At 37.1% G+C, this 19,347-nt stretch overlaps 1 protein-coding gene across 11 annotated transcripts in view; it reads right to left on the bottom strand.

Annotated features, from left to right (window-relative positions):
* The window catches only part of MYBPC1 (myosin binding protein C1), a 100,771-nt gene that overhangs the window by 60,652 nt on the left and 20,772 nt on the right, over nucleotides 1–19,347 (bottom strand). For 4 of the 11 annotated variants that reach the window (XM_061417068.1, XM_061417070.1, XM_061417071.1 and 1 more), the window contains exons 3-12: nucleotides 18,197–18,238; nucleotides 17,360–17,401; nucleotides 16,539–16,580; nucleotides 15,696–15,737; nucleotides 7,435–7,473; nucleotides 6,877–6,912; nucleotides 5,114–5,224; nucleotides 2,407–2,555; nucleotides 1,951–2,068; nucleotides 664–715 (exon numbers count right to left, since the gene is read on the bottom strand). In XM_061417068.1, coding sequence (XP_061273052.1) covers nucleotides 664–715; nucleotides 1,951–2,068; nucleotides 2,407–2,555; nucleotides 5,114–5,224; nucleotides 6,877–6,912; nucleotides 7,435–7,473; nucleotides 15,696–15,737; nucleotides 16,539–16,580; nucleotides 17,360–17,401; nucleotides 18,197–18,238 — 673 coding nt within the window. The remainder of the gene's footprint in view (nucleotides 1–663; nucleotides 716–1,950; nucleotides 2,069–2,406; nucleotides 2,556–5,113; nucleotides 5,225–6,876; nucleotides 6,913–7,434; nucleotides 7,474–15,695; nucleotides 15,738–16,538; nucleotides 16,581–17,359; nucleotides 17,402–18,196; nucleotides 18,239–19,347) is intronic. The other 7 variants (XM_061417072.1, XM_061417074.1, XM_061417075.1 and 4 more) reach the window with 7 other exon arrangements.

The raw sequence follows: 19,347 nt of genomic DNA, 5'->3' as shown, positions 1-19,347 counted from the left end.
GAAGAGACTAGTCACATTTCTCACAGACTAAAAAATTTTTTTCATTTTTCTTCTTTGACTTTATGATTTTTCGGCCTTGGTGGTTGCAAAATAAATCAGGTAAGTATCTATATTTTGCCTTTCTACATGTTCCTTATTCCAGCAGACTCAATGGTCTTTCATTTAGGATAATCCCATACTTAAATTGTGCTACCTTTAGTAAGGAGCTACTTAATTGTAGTTTTCTGGGCATATAGTTTAATAGCTCTGTATGTGATTCCTAAATAAAAAGCAATGTAAGTTTTCTGACATTACTTAACTGATGCTATATGAGATGTGTATTGGTATATATCTTTCTGGGCCATTTGGCAGAAAATAATGCAATTCAGGAAGAAGCCACATATGAATAGAAAGAAAATGTCTTTCTAAGGCAACTGTGAGACCTATAAAATGAGTGCTTCACTATATTAAGAATATTCTAAAAAATTATCAGCATATACACAATATGGCATTAAGCCTATGGCATCTCTAGAAAACTAACTTCTGAATATTCGGTATGTTTGACTATAGTGAAAAGACTTGATCTTCTTTAAAATATAGAGTGTGGAGGAAGGGAACATGTATTTGAAAATCCTTTACTTTCATGTTTTACAAAAGATACCTAGATCCCTCTTTTGAAGTTACCTTCTCTTGAAAGCAGATCTGATGTCAATGTTTGGAGTAGTCCCAGTAGATTCTTTGAAAGGAAAGAAGACAATAAAATAAACACCCATTAAGAACCCAGTTTTGTGTTCAGTTCCTCTCCAGGCTGTGGGGATTCTTCAGAGGGAAGGAATCAGGTGAAGGGGATCGGGGAGGGGTGGCTCTCCTCCTGGGGGCTGAGCTGCTGAGACAGCAGAGCTTATCTTCCCTCCCGCACAGTCAGTGATGGGACTTTAGGAGTTCCCCTATCCTGTTGTCATTCCACCTGTGTGCCCAGTAGAATCGTCCAAGGAGCTTAAAAAAATATCAGCGTCTTCATCTCCCTGCTGAAAATTTTGATTCACCAGATTGAGGATGGGCACCCAGAAATCAGTATTCTTAGAAAGCCCCTTAGGTGATTCTCAGATGCCTGGCCAGGTGAAGAAGCAGTGCTCAGGACCAGAGTCCCACTTAATACTGAAATCTCGACAGCAACTCAACCCATGGTCATTCATCCTCTTGACGTTTCTCAGACTAGGACTCTCACAGCCGTCTGTGGTGTCTATATGGCTTTAAGAAAGAGCTAGTGCTAACGTGAATGCAAAATTCACCTTCTCATAATTTCCACCTTTTGATTCTAATCTGGCTTTCCCTCTTTCTGTGTCAGCCCTTCTGTGATTTATTACAATTAATCATAAATGCTGGACCTTCTTCACCTACACATTCAAGGTGAATGGACCATGGTTCCTGGATTCTTCATCCTCCCAGTTACCCTACTCCAGGAGGGATCCCAGTGGTTTTACAGTGCCTATGACCAAAGGCATGACCCCCAAACATGGAACAAGTAACATGTTACAGAGAGCAGTAGCACTTCCTAAACCTAGATCCTACAACATTTGTAATGCTCTGGTTTTAAATTGCATCAGCTTTGTCTAAAAATACAAAGCTATGTCACACTTTTGATTTGTTACCAAGTCAACTTTCCCTTTGTTTACTTATTGAAGTATTGCTTTTTTCCCCGAATCTACATTTATACCTTTAATTTATTCTTATCAAATTCACTCTTGGCAGTACGCAGAACATATAGATGAAGAATGTCCATATCTGACATTAGTCCTTATAAGAGAAAATTCTCCCTTCTACCTGGGTTTCCTGACATCCTTGTCCCAGGGAACTTTATTTTCAAAATCTCATACTAACACATGACCTTATTCTCCTCTATCCTCTCACACCCCATTAAAAAATAAATAAATAAACATCACACTTATCCAGACTAGAAGCCTCTCTTACCAAGTACTTCAAGATCGAATGAACAGCTGTCAAACTTATCCTTATAGGTGACCTCACATCTGTAGTTTCCTGCGTAGTTCTCTTTGGCTTTGATGATCTGCATCTCGAATGTGTACACCTGCAATGAAATGCATCCGAACACATTTCAGTCCTACCCTGCTGGCAGAAAAAAAGACGCGACATTGCAGTTATTCCCCCAATTCCACAGCATTGGCTTAAAGATGTGTCTGCATCTGGGGATTCTGGTACAATGTTCTCAATACAGGAGGGGTCAGCGCAGTGCTCTGAAGCCCCTGGGCATAGCAGGGCCACCACACTGGAGTATAAACACTGGGAATGGTAACTCCAGTGGATTTTCTGGAACTGACATCCCTCAAAGCTGAACCTGAAATGGCCTCTGATGCACGCAGAGGAATGAACTAGTCAAGTCCCTGCAGCAGGAGCTCAGGGTCATACCCGGCTATGCCTTTCGAAGGTTTCCTTCAGCTGGAGGTGCTTTCCAGCTTTGCTGGCCAGGTCCATCCATTTCCCTTTGAACCATTTGACAGTGGGCTTTCTGAGAAGATCTTCGGCCTTGACTTTGGCTATAAAGGTGATATTTTCACCTAGGAAAAAAACACAGGCAACTCAGACTGTGGTTTAAAAATTGCCATTTGGGGCCCCCCAGGTGGTGCTAGTGGTAAAGAGCCTGCCTGCCAATGCAGAAGACAAAGGAGATGTAGATTTGATCCCTGGGTCAGGAAGATCCCTGGAGGAGGGCATGGCAACCCACTCCAGTGTTCTTGTCTGCAGAATTCCATGGACAGAAGAGCTTGGTGGGCTACAGTCCATGGAGTCGCAAAGAGTCGGACACAACTTGAAGCAACTTAGCATGCACAAAAGGAGTTAGACAGGACTACTATGATGTGACTGGCACAGCTGGAATTGAACAATGGAAGGGCCCTGACTTTTTTTATGAGCACCCTGGTTTCTAGGATACTCTAACTGCTTCTGCTTTTGAGGTTTATGGAGCAGAAAAGGAACAAAGGGGAAACTAGTGGAAATAATTTTTATTTGGAATCCAAGCACATGTAATGTGTATAAAACAATCTATTCAGGCATACCTCATTTTACTGCACTTTGCTTTATTTTACTTCAAATTTATCGTTTTTTTTTTAAAGCAATTGAAAGTTTGTGGCACCCCTGCATCGAGCAAGTCATTTTTCCAATAGCATTTGCTCACTTCATGTTTCTGTATCACATTTTGGCAATATTTCAAACCTTTTCATTATTGTTATGTTTGTTATGGTGATCTGTGATCAGTAATCTTTGATGTTAGTATTACAAAAAGATTATGACTCATGGAAGGTTCAGATAATGGCTAGCATTTTTTAGCAATAAAGCATTTTTAACGAAGGTAAGTACATTGTTTTTTTAAAACATAACACTCAGTTCAGTTCAGTCGTTCAGTTGTGTCCAACTGTTTGTGACCCCATGGACTGACTGCAGTACATCAGGTTTCCCTGTCCATCACCAACTCCCAGAGCTTACTTAAACTCTTGTCCATTGAGTTGGTGATGCCATCCAACCCTGCAACCAACTGTCTATTGCATACTTAATAGACTATAGTGTAAACATAACTTTCATATGCACTGGGAGAAAAAAATTTCTTGGGACTTGTTTTATAATGATATTTGCTTTATTGTGGTGGTCTAAAACCAAATCCACAATATCTCTATGAGTATGCATAAATATGAAAAAATGAAAGAAAAAATGATAAAATACAAACATACCATATATTAATATATATATGCATATATATAGATATATGGATTTTTTTCCATCCTTTTTATTGAGCAAGATGATGTTAATACTGGAGTTATAAGAATATGACTAAATGAAGCTGATCTTTTTGAAGTAAAGTCTCCTATCTCTTTGTATTGACCCATTAGACCTAAAGGACATCAAAATTCTAGCCCAGTGGCCAGTCCAGCATTTTCGTGTCTTCCAGAAACACAAGGAGAACAAGCATTTCTATTCATATACAGTGTGCTTCTATATTCCAGACTTAAAAGAAGTAATTTTAGACTGTAGTCAGCTGTGTGTTCATTTGCAAAACATTTGGTGTCAAAGACTAGTTTTGATCATAATATATTCCTTATGAAAATTCATTTAGTTAAAATTCCTAGACCCCCTGGTCACTCTCTGGCTTACCACTTTGTTTGTTTCCTTCATGGCATTTGTGATGGCTTTTGTGATGATTTGTTTGTTTAATTTCTTCTTGTTTGCTCATCCCATTAAGTCTGTAAATTCTGAATGCTCACATATTTTACTCAGTGTTTAGCACAATGTCTAAAACAGGAGGTATATAGTCAATATTTTTTAATGAATATCTCCAGAATTAAACCCTCTGTCTGATCAGCTTCCTCTGAGACATTGACTCTTGATCCAGCATGTGTGCAGATTTATAATCATTTTATGGAATGAGCTGTGTTGTAATGACAGCAAACATCAGCTCACCAACTTTCACGGTTTCACCTTGAGGCTTCCACTTGAAGATATGCCAGGGACTATTCAGAGTACTTCATGGGTAGTATTATCTCCATTTTACAGATGAGGAGACTGATTTGAACCTACCCTGGCAAGGGTCCAGGCACTCAACACTCTGTGCTACAGATTATTGAAATGATAGCTGTCACTCAGTAGAATATTTTTCAACCATAAAAAGGAATAAAACACTGATTCATGCCATAACTTGGATAGACCTTGAAAACATTATGCTAAGTGAAAGAAACCAGACACAAAAGGTCCCATCTTATTGTGTGATTCCACTTATATTAAATATCCAGAATAGGGACATTCATAGAGACAAAGAGATTATTGGTTGCCAGGGTTAGGGGAGGGAGAAAGAGGGATAAAGCTGGACAGGATACAAGGTTTCTTTTTGGGGAGTGTGTGTACTCAGTTGTGTCCAACTCTTTGTGACCCTAAGGACTGTAAGCCCACCAGCTTCCTCTGTCCATGGAATTTTGGGGTGATGAATATATTTTGGTGCTTGGTTATACAGTTGAGTGTACTAATAGCTACTGATCACTCACTTTAAAATGCTTAATTTTATGTTTTTTGAATTTCATCTTTATCTAAAAAAAAAAAAAAAGACCAGGATTTAATGCTTGGAACTCACCAACTTTCACAGTTCCACCTTGAGGCTTTTCCACGAACAGGATGGACAGCTGACTGTTGGCATTCTGCTTGTCCTGTTCCTCCCCAACTGGTGATTCACCAATAGACCATTCTAATGAGCAGAAAGGAGGAAAAGGATCATTTCAGGGCCAGGTTCTTTTTAGGCAGACTTACCTGGGTTTGGTTTTCTTGTCAGCACAGAAGCTTCTCTTTGTCTAATTAGCCTGGAAAAATATAACATCATTCTTTCCATCCACCTCCCCACAGCCATCAGTAGAGACTGAGCTATTCCCATTCTTAAAGGGCTATTTTTTCCAGGTGGAATCTAATTTCTAGGAATAGCAAAACTTCTCAGAAAGGTTGTTACTCTTTCCTGGCAGCCAAGTTTCCTTTGTTTCCCAATTCTGCCTATCCCCGAACTGATAAATACCCGTGGGAAGGCTATGAAAGCAGAGCCTTAGTGTTTTTCTAGGTGACAGGCTATAAAGCCTTGTCTAAACAACAGCTGAGTTGGAAAAGACTAACGGGATGGATCAGTTTACAGGTCAAGTGGGAAAGGTCAGACTGCCAAGCCTGGCCTCATATGTCTAGACTCTTCACTGCTGTGTGATTAGATAATTCCATGATGGTTGTATGATGTGGCCTTAGTTTGACAATTAAGTAACAGATCGTGACCTGCAGGCACAGGTTTCAAGAACTCTAGGATCATCCTGAAAGAGAGAGGGAAAAACTAGAAAAACAGAAAGAGAAATAATCTCTTTGAGGCTTTCCCATGAAGACAGACAATCTGGAAATGAAGCTTATTTTGCATTTTCTAGTTTGCACTCCAGGTGCTTAGGAGGTATCAATCAGCTGTCCAATGAGGAGAGCAGGAGAGAGAACTGTAGAAAGTTCTTCTGTCTCTGAGAGCTGAATGAAAGGAAATTCAGTTTCAGCCACTAGTAACTGGAAAAAAAAGTGCATGGGTTGCCAACACTCAACCTGTTAATGTATCTTGAAAAGGAGGAAATGTAGATTTAGTTATTTTAGTTCCCATGTGTCAATCATGCTTAGTATTCCTATCCAGAGACCATCATTCTCACAGTGAAGTTAAGCAATGTCACGCGACTGTACAATTTTTAAAAATACCCAAGTTGATGTTAAAATTTTATGTTGTGTATATTTGTAATAGTGCAGTGTGGCCATTAATATTTGAAATGTGAGGACTTGGATTTTCTGTTTTACTCATTTCTATCTCAGAAAGGGTCTGCAAAAATGCCCCACCCACAAAGAGGTCCATAGCAGAATCAGTCCACACTCAAACACATTTGTTGGATAAATGAAAGAATAAATAACCATCCAGAATTGTGGCTACAGCAGGTTACATTTGGCAGTATTCTTTTTAAGTGTATGCAAATTTCTATAAAAATAGGAATTATTATTTAATGTCAATACATCCCAGGAATGGTGATTTTAAAAGTCTCTTCGTCTCTATGTCTTTGCCAAATGTTAAAATGATAGTGATAATGAAACAAAGGAACCTGTGGTGTATGTGGCCAGATTTCTGAATTCATGTGTGCGTGTGTGTGTGTGTGTATCATGCAAAATTAATTGTTTCTTAATGCATTAGTTTTCTAGTCGGAGGAATGTAATAAAAGATTGCTATAAAAGCTACAAAGTGAATAAAACCAAGATTAGAATCAAATACCGCTTCAGGAAGTGAGGCCATTAGTGATTACTATATTAGGATGAGGTCGAGACACCTTGCTTCCGGTGTGTGCTCACCTGAATCTTTTCTTTCCAGAGCCCGACTACCCAAACCTGAAAGGAAAGTGTGATTTGGATGACACAAGGGGGAGGGGAGAAAACGGAATGCTGGCTTTAACCTTCTCAGATCCCCCAAATCCTGTCTCTTTCAATGATGGGGAGAAAAGACACTACAAGTTGGTCTGGATGGAAAACCAGTAGAGCTTCAACTTTGAAAACATCTATAAAAGGTATGTGTCCTATTTAAAAAATAAGAATAAAGTTTTACACATCCACATATCTAAAGAACAAGGGAAAAGAGTATACAGCTGGAGATGAAACACATTTTTTGCCCCTAAAATTTATATCCAAGAATTACTATTTTTATTTATTTCACAAAGAAAGCCTCTTTTTAAAAAGTTTCTGATGTTAAAAAAAAAATTGCCATTAAAGCCAACATTTTCCCTCTTTGGTGCTGGCAAGAAGGGGTACCCTGTTCTGGGTTTGGTCTCAGCAAGCAACTCTGTCAACCCATCACCTTTACTGTCGATCAATAATGCATTGCAAAGTGGGGAAGGGAGTTGGAATCATCCTAACCTGGAGGCAGGCCACCAGGAGGGGAGGCGTCCTCTTCATCTGAAATAAGAAAGAGGAGTCAAAAGTCAAGGAGAAAAGAACTTCATCCTGAGTATCCTGAGAAAAGAGGAATCTGCAAAAGAAGCAGAGAAACTACACAAAACACTCAACTGATGAGTAAGCCTTAGAGGACTTGGCACCTGAAAGATTAAACTATAGGGGAAAGAGAAAAATAAACAAATGTAAAAGAGTGAGAGATTTGGATAATCTCAATGAAAGTAGCTTTAAAATTGGTATTCTATGCAAACTTTTTGTGTACTTGTAAATTAGAAACAAAATTAATGCAAATAATCTAACTTCGATGAAATCAACAATGGAGGTGCATTTTGAGTTCTTATTTCGTAGCGAAAGTCACTGACAGCATCACTCATATACCACATTCATTTGAACACAGACGTAAAATCATATATGTTTTTATATAGTTTGATAACTCAATGCCCTCAGAAAGCCTTATAATTAATTCTCCTTCTATATTTAGGAAACAAAAGTCAACAATAACTAGTATGTATCAGTTCGTTATACTAAGTTCACCAGTAGTTATTTTAGGAATTTTATCTATCTTTTCCCAAGATTATATTGGTGTTGGACAATATAATCTGAAAAATATTTACCAATTTGTAAACTATTTATGAATTCTTTATATATATTTATAAGATATTGGATTGGGCAAAAAATTTCTTTGTTTTTTTTCTGTAACATCTTACAGAAAAACATGATTCATTTTTTTTGCCAATCCAATATTTACCCATTTAAAAAATTCAAAATATCCCTTGTAGTATTTGTACAAAGACACTGAATATTCCCTTTTCTAAAATGTCTGAATTTCAAAGTGTCTTACATTTTAGATGGTTAAATAGGTATTTGGTGTTTATCTAAACTTCTGCTCCTTTCCTCCCAAAGCATTAAGACTAGTGTTAGTGTAAATATTAATAATCTTCGTACTTAAAATACTAGAATAATTGTGGGCTTCAAAATACGAACTTAAATGACTATATAAAATAGGATACAGAAAACAAACACATGAGACTGTTGATTTAAAAAGTGCTTTAAAAAGTCCTGACAAGAAGTAAAATAGCACAGGTACAACATATTAGTATATTTACAACATATATTATTTACTAGTCTGAAATTTCTTAAACTGTCAACCAAAGATGTATTTTATTACTTTTTTTTTTTAACAAAATAACTAATGCAATGTATAGAAAACCTTAATGTCATATCTTCAGAACCCAAAAGGTGATTCACTGGGTATTGTGGGATTGAAGATTCTTCAGAGGAAGATCTCTTTGGTCAAAGAAGCTTGGGAAACACTAGGATAAATGAAGTTTCATGTTTGTGTTTTATAGTGTTGTTTGTATGCAGTTACTGAAAGGTATCTCAGTTTTTGGTGCTCATGAGGATGGAGATCAGAAATGATACAGTATTAGCATTTCCCAAACTTAGTTCATGCTTGAATCCTTTTCTCCTGGAATATCCATTTACTTTCCACAAACTCTTTGCATTTGGGGAAGTCTAGGTATTTCTGCAAGTTTGAGCAAGCTCCAGGAGTTGGTGATGGACTGGGAAGCCTGGCGTGCTACAGTCCATAGGGTCACAAAGAGTCAGACATGACTGAGCAACTGAACTGAACTGAGGTATTTCTGAGCTCTTAGGGTAATTCTGCATTTTAGAAAACTTATATAATTAAAATTTTACATAACCAAAAATAAAACGCCTTGCAATGTCTCTATATCATTTGCCATACATTTAACTCAGTATGTAGTATTTTATTCGTGTAACCTATTTGAAGGCCTTTATTTACTAAAATACATAAAGAATCTTGATTTAAAGTCCTGTAAAAAATCTTAAAAATGAAGTTTGAAAGCGCAACCAAATCCTAGAAAGCAGCTTCCTTTATTATATACTAACTAGGAAATAGAACTATTTTGAGTGAAATGAACACCGCATTTTATACAGGTGTGGTTGCTGTTTGTTTACTTTGTACACAGTGCCTGTTGAACCCTAATGAACCCTGGAGTTAATTGTTTAGAATGCAAGTGATTGGGAAAAGAGGTTACACTTTCATAAAACTAAAATGAAAAGAGAAGCCACATTTGAAGCAAAAATTTGATGGGTGAGTAGTTTCAAAGTCCACTAAATTATAAGACTATTTGAGGAACTGCTGCTGCTACTGCTGCTAAGTCGCTTCAGTCGTGTCTGACTCTGTGCGACCCCATAGATGGCAGCCCACCAGGCTCCCCCGTCCCTGGGATTCTCCAGGCAAGAACACTGGAGTGGGTTGCCATTTCCTTCTCCAATGCAGGAAAGTGAAAAGTGAAAGGGAAGTCGCTCAGTCATGTCCGACTCTTTGCGACCCCATGGACTGCAGCCCACCAGGCTCCTCCATCCATGGGATTTTCCAGGCAAGAGTGCTGGAGTGGGGTGCCATTGCCTTCTCCATTTGAGGAACATGTACAATTATTTTAGACTATTAAGGGACCACACAGAAAGCATCACAGCCTTTCACTGCTGCGGCCTGGATTTAACCTGTGGTCAGGAAACTGAGATCCTGCAAGCCATGTGGCATGGTCAAAATAAATAAAGCAGAACCCAAAGCTGCTGTTCTGTGACAACCTAGAGACGTAGGTTGGGGAGGGTGGTGAGAGGGAGGGCATATGGGTATGCCTTTGGCTGATTCATGTCGAAGTATGGCAGAAACCATCACAGCATTGTAAAGTAATTATCCTCCGATTAAAAATGAGATGGAATTTTAAAATAAATAAATAAAACTAAAATGTTGACATTAAAAAAAAAAATAAAGTAGTTTTGTTCCTGTCATCTTTTAGATTGGGAAATAAAATTAAGATGTTGGGATTCTGACCTGAACTCCTTAAAAAAAAATTGCCTGGTTGAATTTTTCCTTATGTACCATAGAAAAACAGGTTCTACTGCTTGGAGGAAAATTGAACATCCAACTCTTTGGGGCTCTGCCTAATCCAACATCACACATATGAAAGGTGTGGCATTATACAAAGATCATTTGCAAACAAAAAATGCAAAATATGTCATTTTTTCTTATTTCTATTTAAAAGCAACTACAATGGTGATGAAAATTAAACATCTGTTTTTGGCTAAAGATATGGCCTATGTGACATCACAAACTGAAAGCAACAGAACTATCTTCCTGAGCTACATAGAAGAGAAATTTACCAAAATTGAATTTTATGTGTCTTTAAGTTATGGGAAAACAGCATTTGTAAAATCATAAAAATAATTCTTTCAACATTGAAGTTCCTGATGAAGAACACCTGGAAAATGGAGAAAGAACCCATATTACAAGCCTGGAATTTTCAGGGGGTCCATATGAAAAATCTGGAAAGGGAGAGAGAGAACCCCAGAGATGTAGAAGGTGTCCATTCCTATAATTCTTCAAGCTCTCTTGGGCATAAAATAACTCCTACCTATGTTTAACTTAAATTGCCTTTTTAAAATTAATTTTTAAAGTATACATACTTAGGACAATTGTTGATATTTTAGAATATATACAGTTAAAATGTACTGTAAACAAACCTCAATTAAATACAGGTATAATACTTTGTTTCATACAGATGAATTTATGAATTCCTCAAGCAGGATAGTCAGTTGTAGTAAATATTGGCATATGTCACCAAAATAACAACAGCAGCAACAACAATCAATATGGAAGGCAATAACAAAAACAGCTAACATTAATTCATCATGTTTTGAGACATTTGATTAATTTATGGTATTTTCTGAAAGAGACACATGTCTTCACACTTTGGTGTTTCTGAAATCAGGATTCACTGTACTATAAATGCATTTATTTAATGAGTTTCCCCCCAAATCTATTAAATCAATGTTTCATTTTATAATGGCTGTGTTTTAAAATGTTGAAGTATAGTCATTAACTTTTAACAAAATTCATTATAAATAAATCATGTAGTTAGAATATACAGACCAAGACAATGTTATTGCAGATGTAAATGGACCTAAATGGAGAAAAAAATCATTTCATTTAAGAAATCTTAGCATTTAGGAGAAATTTTCTGGAACTTCTACTGATTCACTTCCTCATCTTACAACCACATTCACGCTAAAAGAAAGACTCTTCATCTCAAGTTATGAGACAGTAAACACACACAGGGTTCATTTGTGATGGTTTGTGGTAATGTTAATGAAAATGCCTGAGGAAAAAAAAAGTTTTCATTTCTGTTGCAGCAATAACCAAGGGCAGTTTTTTCTCTGGAAGAAAAATAAAGAGTGGCATTAACGACCCAGCTGGGCTTACCAAAAAATATACTGGCTGTAAAATGGTAAGTCTCAAAATTAAAAAGTATATATCAGAACTTAGGCATTAGGATGAGTACTGATCTGCAAGCTGATCTCTGATTCTTATGCTACTGATAGATGCGGAACCACTCATAGAACCAGACTTGAAATGCCCCACAGGGCTAATCGTTTCGGCACAGAAGAGACTCAGTCTCATTAGACTAAGTTCACACATATGATGTTGATTGATCAAAAGAAAAAAAAAAAAAGTATGACCACACTTGCACACCCACATTATCCTCCACCCATGGCTCTCCATCACAGTTGTCTGCTTCCAAAGTTGAAATCTACTGTCCTCTACTAATGGTATTCTCCTCTCAAGTCAAAGTGTGAGTTGCTTGGTTGTATCTGACTCTGCGACCCCAGGTTGCATGGACCCCATGCAATCCCATGTAGCCCACCAAGCTCCTCTGTCCATTGAATTCTCCAGGCAAGAATACTGGAGTGGGTAGCAATTCCCTTCTCCAAGGGATCTTCTCTGCCCAGAGATCAAACCTGGGTCTCCCACATTGCAGGGCAGATTCTTTACCATCTGAGCCACCAAGGAAGCCCACTTTTCCTTCTAAAGCCCCTAAAATTGGCTCTAAGAGAGCAAGACCCAGTTCCTAGACCTGCCCCTGGCACATAGCCAATACTCAGTGGATATTTGAGATGAATAAATGAATATTGGAATAGAAGACAGATCTCTGGCCCCACTGAGGATATAGATACTATACTTAGCTTTCCACTGATTTGCTACCTGTGATTATTTCGGAAGAATTCTAAGCCACAGCAGCATTATTCTTTCAAAGACATTATCTTCCAGTACGATCACTCTGAAAGGGATATCTAAATTCCAATGTTGCTGTTTGGTTAAACCCATTTCTTTATTGTCATCTTGATCGTTTCAATTCCAAGACAGTGGGCACTATTAGGGAACAGGATACCTAGATAGGCAAGTCCAGGGGCAAACAAGCAAATATAAACAAATAATAAACCACTTCCTGAGAAATCAGCTGTTTACCAGAGACTCCGTAGATGTGAAAAGTTGGCACATCTAGTCACAAACACTACCGGTAAGATTGATATCAGAATCAAACAACATTCTGCAACTACAAAAAAAGAAAAATTCAGAACATCGCCAGGTTGTCTCAGAATGATGCAGTCAATCTGGAAAAGATATTAAGATGGCGTTGCTATGGATGTTGTTCTCTTTTTAAAAATTAGATTAACATCATCAGAGAGAGCCATGATTAATGACATGCCCTCTATGACTCTGTTTCTATAAATGAAGGTCAAGTTAAGCCCAGAATGTATGTCATGTATGTGGTATAAAGGGAGATTGATGGCTATTTGTTCTCTCTTTGTCCTGATGGAACTACAATCAATCTAATGAATGTTCTTAATAGCGAGCATCTTAGAGCTATTAACTGAATATACTTCAACTAATTAGATAGTACACTAAAGTGCAAGAAATGTTCTAATCCAGATGTGACCATTTCCAGTAATGTTAAATGGGCTGATCTTATATCATCCATGTGGTCTTAGGATGAGCATACATAATACAAGCACTGGCATCCCATTCCAAACCTTACTAAGAGCATGCATGGGATGGATGTTCATCCTCCTGCCCAGCAAATGGAAATTAAAATCTATCTAGATTACCATTGTCTGTATGCTCAGCAGCTAAGTCAGCACGGAAATTCAATTGATCATTCATTCTACAGGTATTTATTAGGAGATCGCCATATGCAGCTCTCTGCCAGATGCTGGAAGAAATGAGATGAGAGGTCCAAAGAGGTGTTAAGACTTGGTGCCTGACCATCACAAAGCTTACAGCCTGTTAGGAAAAGGAGTGAACAATTAATACAAGATTAAGTGGAGAAAAGGGTGATTTAATGACACACACAATCAGTCCAGGAAAAATCAGGAGAAAGGAGAGGAAGTGAAAGTAAGTTAGGATGGTCATGGGAAAAAGTAGCATCTGCCTTGAATGGTTAGAAACAATTAGATGGACTGAGGGTTGGGGGAGGATGAAGGACAGGGATTCTAGTGTAAACTGGAAGGCAGGTCTGTTGCACTTGTCAGTCTTGCTCATGTTCATGCAAGAATTCTTTCTCAGCCAGGGCTATATATGTAGCAATGATTATTGTGTCTACTTTTCACTTGAGTATTTTCTTTGAAATTTCCCTGTCCTTGATGAAAGTAAGGAATAGTTGAAGGGGATTGGATATTTAGAAATAACTTCCACCACCTACCTTCTTTATTTAGGGATGTCACTTTCTATCCTAAATCGATTTGCTTTCTAGGCATGGAGAGCAAACACATACATGGCAGTTTATGTTCCTGAGCATGTGACTGCATGTGGCCATGACCTTGTTTAACTTCTGCAAATGTCAGAAAAAAAATGTTACTAATTTCAAAATGCCCTTCTTGGTCATAATGACCTTGCTCTTTCATCATATTATGTTCTGCATAAAGAGCTTTTTGGATTGGTAGACTGGTTGGTTGGTTGATTTTAACTTAAAGGTAGGCATTTTCTCATTTAAACATACAAATATAATATGGCTTTTCAGATTAAGGGTCAGGCACAGGCTTTGTTAAAACTTTGACAGTTTGCCTTCTGGGATTACATCATCTGCTCTGTTGGTTAAGCCTTATAGCCTGGTCCAAGCACCTTTCCAAATCTGGAAACAGAGGTGTACACCATCAGCCTTGTAAAGAATAATGTTATAATAACTTCAGCCAGGATGTCCAAACCTCCTTGAACCCATCTCATGGAAGGTGTTCTAGGAGTTTGCACTCTCTGCATTCCATAAGCAAATAACCTTCAGACTGGTCCATGTGGCCGGGATTAGCATTCATGTTTCTATCCATGGAAGCCACTGAAGGTCAAGGACAAAGTGAGTGTACTAACATTAGGTATTCATTTATGAAAGCTGTAAATTCAAGTTAGCTGAAAAAAAGTGGTCCAAGTTACTGAAAGAAAGAAAAAAAAAGTATTTTACTAATGTATAGAAGATAAAAATATCATAGGAAATCGTTAATAAAATTTAAGATAATAAGAACAAACAGAAGGGGTTTCCAGAAAAAAAGAGAAATAATGGATTATTCCAGAATTTAAAATATGTTTTTCATTGCACAAATATCAAATAAAAATTTTAAATGATGATACGGATATACAAAGCAAAATTGTCATCTACCTCAGTGGAAACTTTCTTCTATAGGAGACTAATGCCCCTTGACTTGAGACAAATGGTCAGGAATGACAACGACTTCCTCCATGGGGAAACAAAGGAATTAGTATTTCATGGATCCATGAAAAAGTATATGATAAAGATTATTCATTTTCTAAAACTAGACTATCCCTATATAAAGTGAGACTAGAATAATAGTACAGAAATGAATGCTTCCAATTCAAAAAGGAGTAACATGATGTTCACTTAAACTTGTATTATCCCTCTATGGGATATCTGTGGGGTTCTAGTTTTCAAAATTACTAGTGAAACCTGGAACAGTTTACACACTAACATGAAAACATTCAATTAAAAAAAATCTGGGTAATCAAGAAAGCTTTCCAAATAGGTGTAATCCCAAGAAGACCAGACATCTCTTTTCCTTCACATGCACATGGGAACTTGGAAACTACTAATAAATTTGCTGGCATCCCAGCAAGTTCTTGTGATAGTATCATTGCTGCTTTTCTTTTGAAAATGTGATGAAAACTGATCAAAGCACCATTTGTTGTTAATGTTGATTAGATTGTGCAGGTAAAATGCCAAGGAAGAACTCTAAACCACACTGATGAAACATACTGCAGAGAAATTTTGGGGGCCTCCATGGTAATCATTGCTGAGCTCTTTCTGCTTCTAGCTTTGTTGAATTCAGCATCACTCTCCCTCCCTCTGACTCACCTTTTCCTGGTGAAGTTCCGGCCTCCTTTTCTTTATTTGGTTCTGTGTGGAAAGTACAAGCACACTTTAAAAAATACGTTAAAGAGAGTATTTTATTGTGTGATAAGCAACAGGGTAGAGGTGGGGAGAGAAGAATTAAGGACAACAGAATACAGCATAAATGATGCTATGTAATCCTTTAATATGCTATACATGAATTGAAAATTGGGGAATTATAGAATCACATATCAACTTAATTAAAGCAGCTAATAAACCTGATCATCTTGGGGAAAAAGTGTTCACAAAATCATGCAAAACAGATTTTGCTAAAATAGCTTAGCTATGCTGGGGCCATATTATAACGTACTGGTTTGATAATAGTATAAAGTTTGATGACTTCATTTTGACTTCAACAAGAGACAGACTTTTAAGAAAGTTTGAAGTCCAGTAGTTTGGACCTCAGATACTATTAAAAAGTCAGGGATAAAATCTGCAATTGTACAGTGGTTTCAAAGAGAATATTTGGGTGCCTGTATTAATCTTCCTGGTTGAGTTGAGTGGCAATAAATACAATGCAAGAGCAAGAACATCAGATTGTATCAGTTGAGACCCTCTGGTTTGTATCTCTCCATTTAGAATGATATGAGTCTAGAATCCTGCAGTATCTGACTTGTGGTGTATGTAAGAAAAGAATTATTTCAAACATGAATTCTCTCTCTCTCTCTTTAAAAACTGATGAATAGACATCTGAATCATAGCTAACTAATAAGGACACATTCTATGGGGCCCCCTGGTAATCATGACCAAACTCTTTCTGCTTCTAACTTTGTTGAATTCAGCCTCACTCTCCCTCCTCCAACTCACCTTTTGCTGGTGCAGTTCCAGCCTCTTTCTCTTTATTTGGTTCTGTGTGGAAAGTACAAGCACATTTTTAAAAGTATCTTAAAGAAAACATTTCATTTCAACGAAGTGGAGGTGGGGAGAGAAGAATTAATGATAACAGAATGGAGCATGAATGATGCTATGCACTCCTTTAATATGCTATACATGAATTGCAAACTGGGAAATTATAGAACCACATATAAACTTAATTAAAGCAGCTAATAAATCTGATCATTTTGGGGAAAAAGTATACATAGAATCATGCAAAACAGATTTTGCTAAAATAGCTTAACTATGCTGGGATCATATTATAACATACTGCCTTGAAAGTAGTATAAAGCTTGATCACTTCATTTTAGACTTTTAAATAAAGCTTGAAGTCCAATAGTTTGGATTTCCAGATAATATTAAAAAGTCAGGAATAAAATCTGCAATTGTACAGTGGTTTCAAAGAGAATATTTGGGTGCCCGTATTAATCTTCTCGGTTGAGCTGAGTGGCAATAAATACAATGCAAGAGCAAGAACATCAGTTTGTATCAGTTGAGAACCTCTGGTTTGTATCTCTCCATTTAGAATCATATGAGTCTAGAATCCTGCAGTGTCTGACTTGTGGCATATGTAAGAAAAGAATTGTTTCAACCATGAATTCTCTCTCTCTCTCTCTTTAAAAACTGATGAATAGACATCTGAATCATAGCTAACTAATAAGGACACATTCTATGGGGCCCCCTGGTAATCATGACCAAACTCCTTCTGCTTCTAACTTTGTTGAATTCAGTCTCACTCTCCTCCCCCAACTCACCTTTTGCTGGTGCAGTTCCAGCCTCCTTCTCTTTGTTTGGTTCTGTATGGAAAGCACAAGCACATTTTATAAAGTATCTTAAAGAAAACATTTCATTTCAACGAAGTGGAGGTGGGGAGAGAAGAATTAATGATAATAGAATGGAGCATAAATGATGCTATATACTCCTTTATTATTCTATACCTGAATTACAAATTGGTAAATTATAATAGAGAGTCACATTAAACATAATTAGAGCAGCTAATAAATCTGATCACCTTGGGGGAAAAGTGTACATAAAATCATGCAAAATAGATTTTGCTAAAATAGCTTAGCTATGCTGAGACCATATTATAACATACTGGTGTGGAAATAGCATAATGTATGGATCACCTCATTTTAGACTCCAACAATAGACAGACATTTTAAGAAAGTTTGAAGTCCAATAGTTCAGACCTCTAGATAATATTAAAAAGTTGGGGATAAAATCTGCAACTGTACAGTGGTTTCAAAGAAAATATTTGGGTGCCCATATTAATCTTTTTGGTTGAGTTGAGTGGCAATAAATACAAGAGCAAAGAATAAAATTGTATCAGTTGAGACCCTCTGGTTTGTATCTCTCCATTTAGAATCATGTGAGTTTAGAATTCTGCAGACAGCGATTGACTTATGGTATATGTAAGAAAAGAATTGTTTCAACTATAAATTCTCTGTCTTTATAAATTGATGAATGGACATCTGGAATCATAGTTAACTAATAAGGACACATTCTATGGGGCCTCCTTGGCAATCATGACCAAGCTCTTTCTGCTTCTAACTTTGTTGAATTCATCCTCACTCTTCCTCTCTTCAACTCACCTTTTACTGGTGCAGTTCCAGCCTCCTTCTCTTTGTTTGGTTCTGTGTGGAAAGTACAAGCACATTTTATAAAGTATCTTAAATAAAGCATTTAATTGTGTGATGAGCAATGAGGTGAAGTGGGAATCAAGAAATTAATGACAACAGAACAGAGCAGAAATGATGCTGCATACTCCTTTATTATACTATATGTGAATTATTATGAATTGAAAAATGATAATGTAGTCACATTAAACTTTTAATAAAAACAGCTAATAAATCTGATCATGTTAAAAAAAAAGTACACATAGAAACATGCAATACAGATTTCTTTAAAATAGCTTAGCTATGCTGAGACCATGTTATAACATGCTGGTATGGAATGAGTATAAAATGTTGAGCACTTCATTTTAGACCCCAAAAAGGGATAGACTTTTTGAAGAACCTTCTTCAAACCTTCTTGGTTAATTTGTGTGGCAAAAAAAAGCAACACAGGAGCCAAAATGTCAGATTTTATCAGATGAGACCCTCTGGCTTGCATCTCTAATTAAAATTGTATTATCAATAGTTTAGATACCTACAAATGGTGTCTGACTTATGGTTTATGCAAGAAAAGAATTGTTTCAACCTTGAATTCTCTCTCTTTTTTTTTTTTTTTGATTGATGACTAGACATCTGAATCTGAATGAACTAATACGAATAATTTTAGCAGAGTTTGGGAGAAGACTTGTTTTAGGAACAGGGGGTCAGTATTGCATAATAAATATGAAACACGGCATAACAAGGGCAACTTTGCAGTGACCCAGTGACAGCTGCTGATCTGGAGAAGAGAAAGGAAAGGTTATATCTGTATTGGCCTGCAGGTTCTCAGCGTCCTCGGTGCTGGCAAAATAAATAAAACATAAATCTGTGTGTGCAAAGAGAAAACATACCAAAGAAGTTCCTAAGAAAACTGTCACACGTAGGTTTGAAAGAAAACTAAACTTGAGCTTGCCCCCGTTTGAACTAAATGGCACTGAGGCTGTTTCATTTATTTGTCATGAATGCTAAGACACTTCAGTCGTGTCCAGCTGTTTATGACCCCATGGATTGTAGTCTGCCAGGCTTCTCTTTCCATGGGATTCTCCAGGCAAGAATACTGGAGTAGGTTGCCAATTCCTTCTCCAGGGTAT

Source organism: Bos javanicus, chromosome 5 (genome assembly GCF_032452875.1).
Source record: "Bos javanicus breed banteng chromosome 5, ARS-OSU_banteng_1.0, whole genome shotgun sequence".
NCBI lineage: Eukaryota > Metazoa > Chordata > Mammalia > Artiodactyla > Bovidae > Bos > Bos javanicus.
Note: the sequence above shows the minus strand (reverse complement) of the source record. Positions and strands in the feature narration are given on the sequence as shown.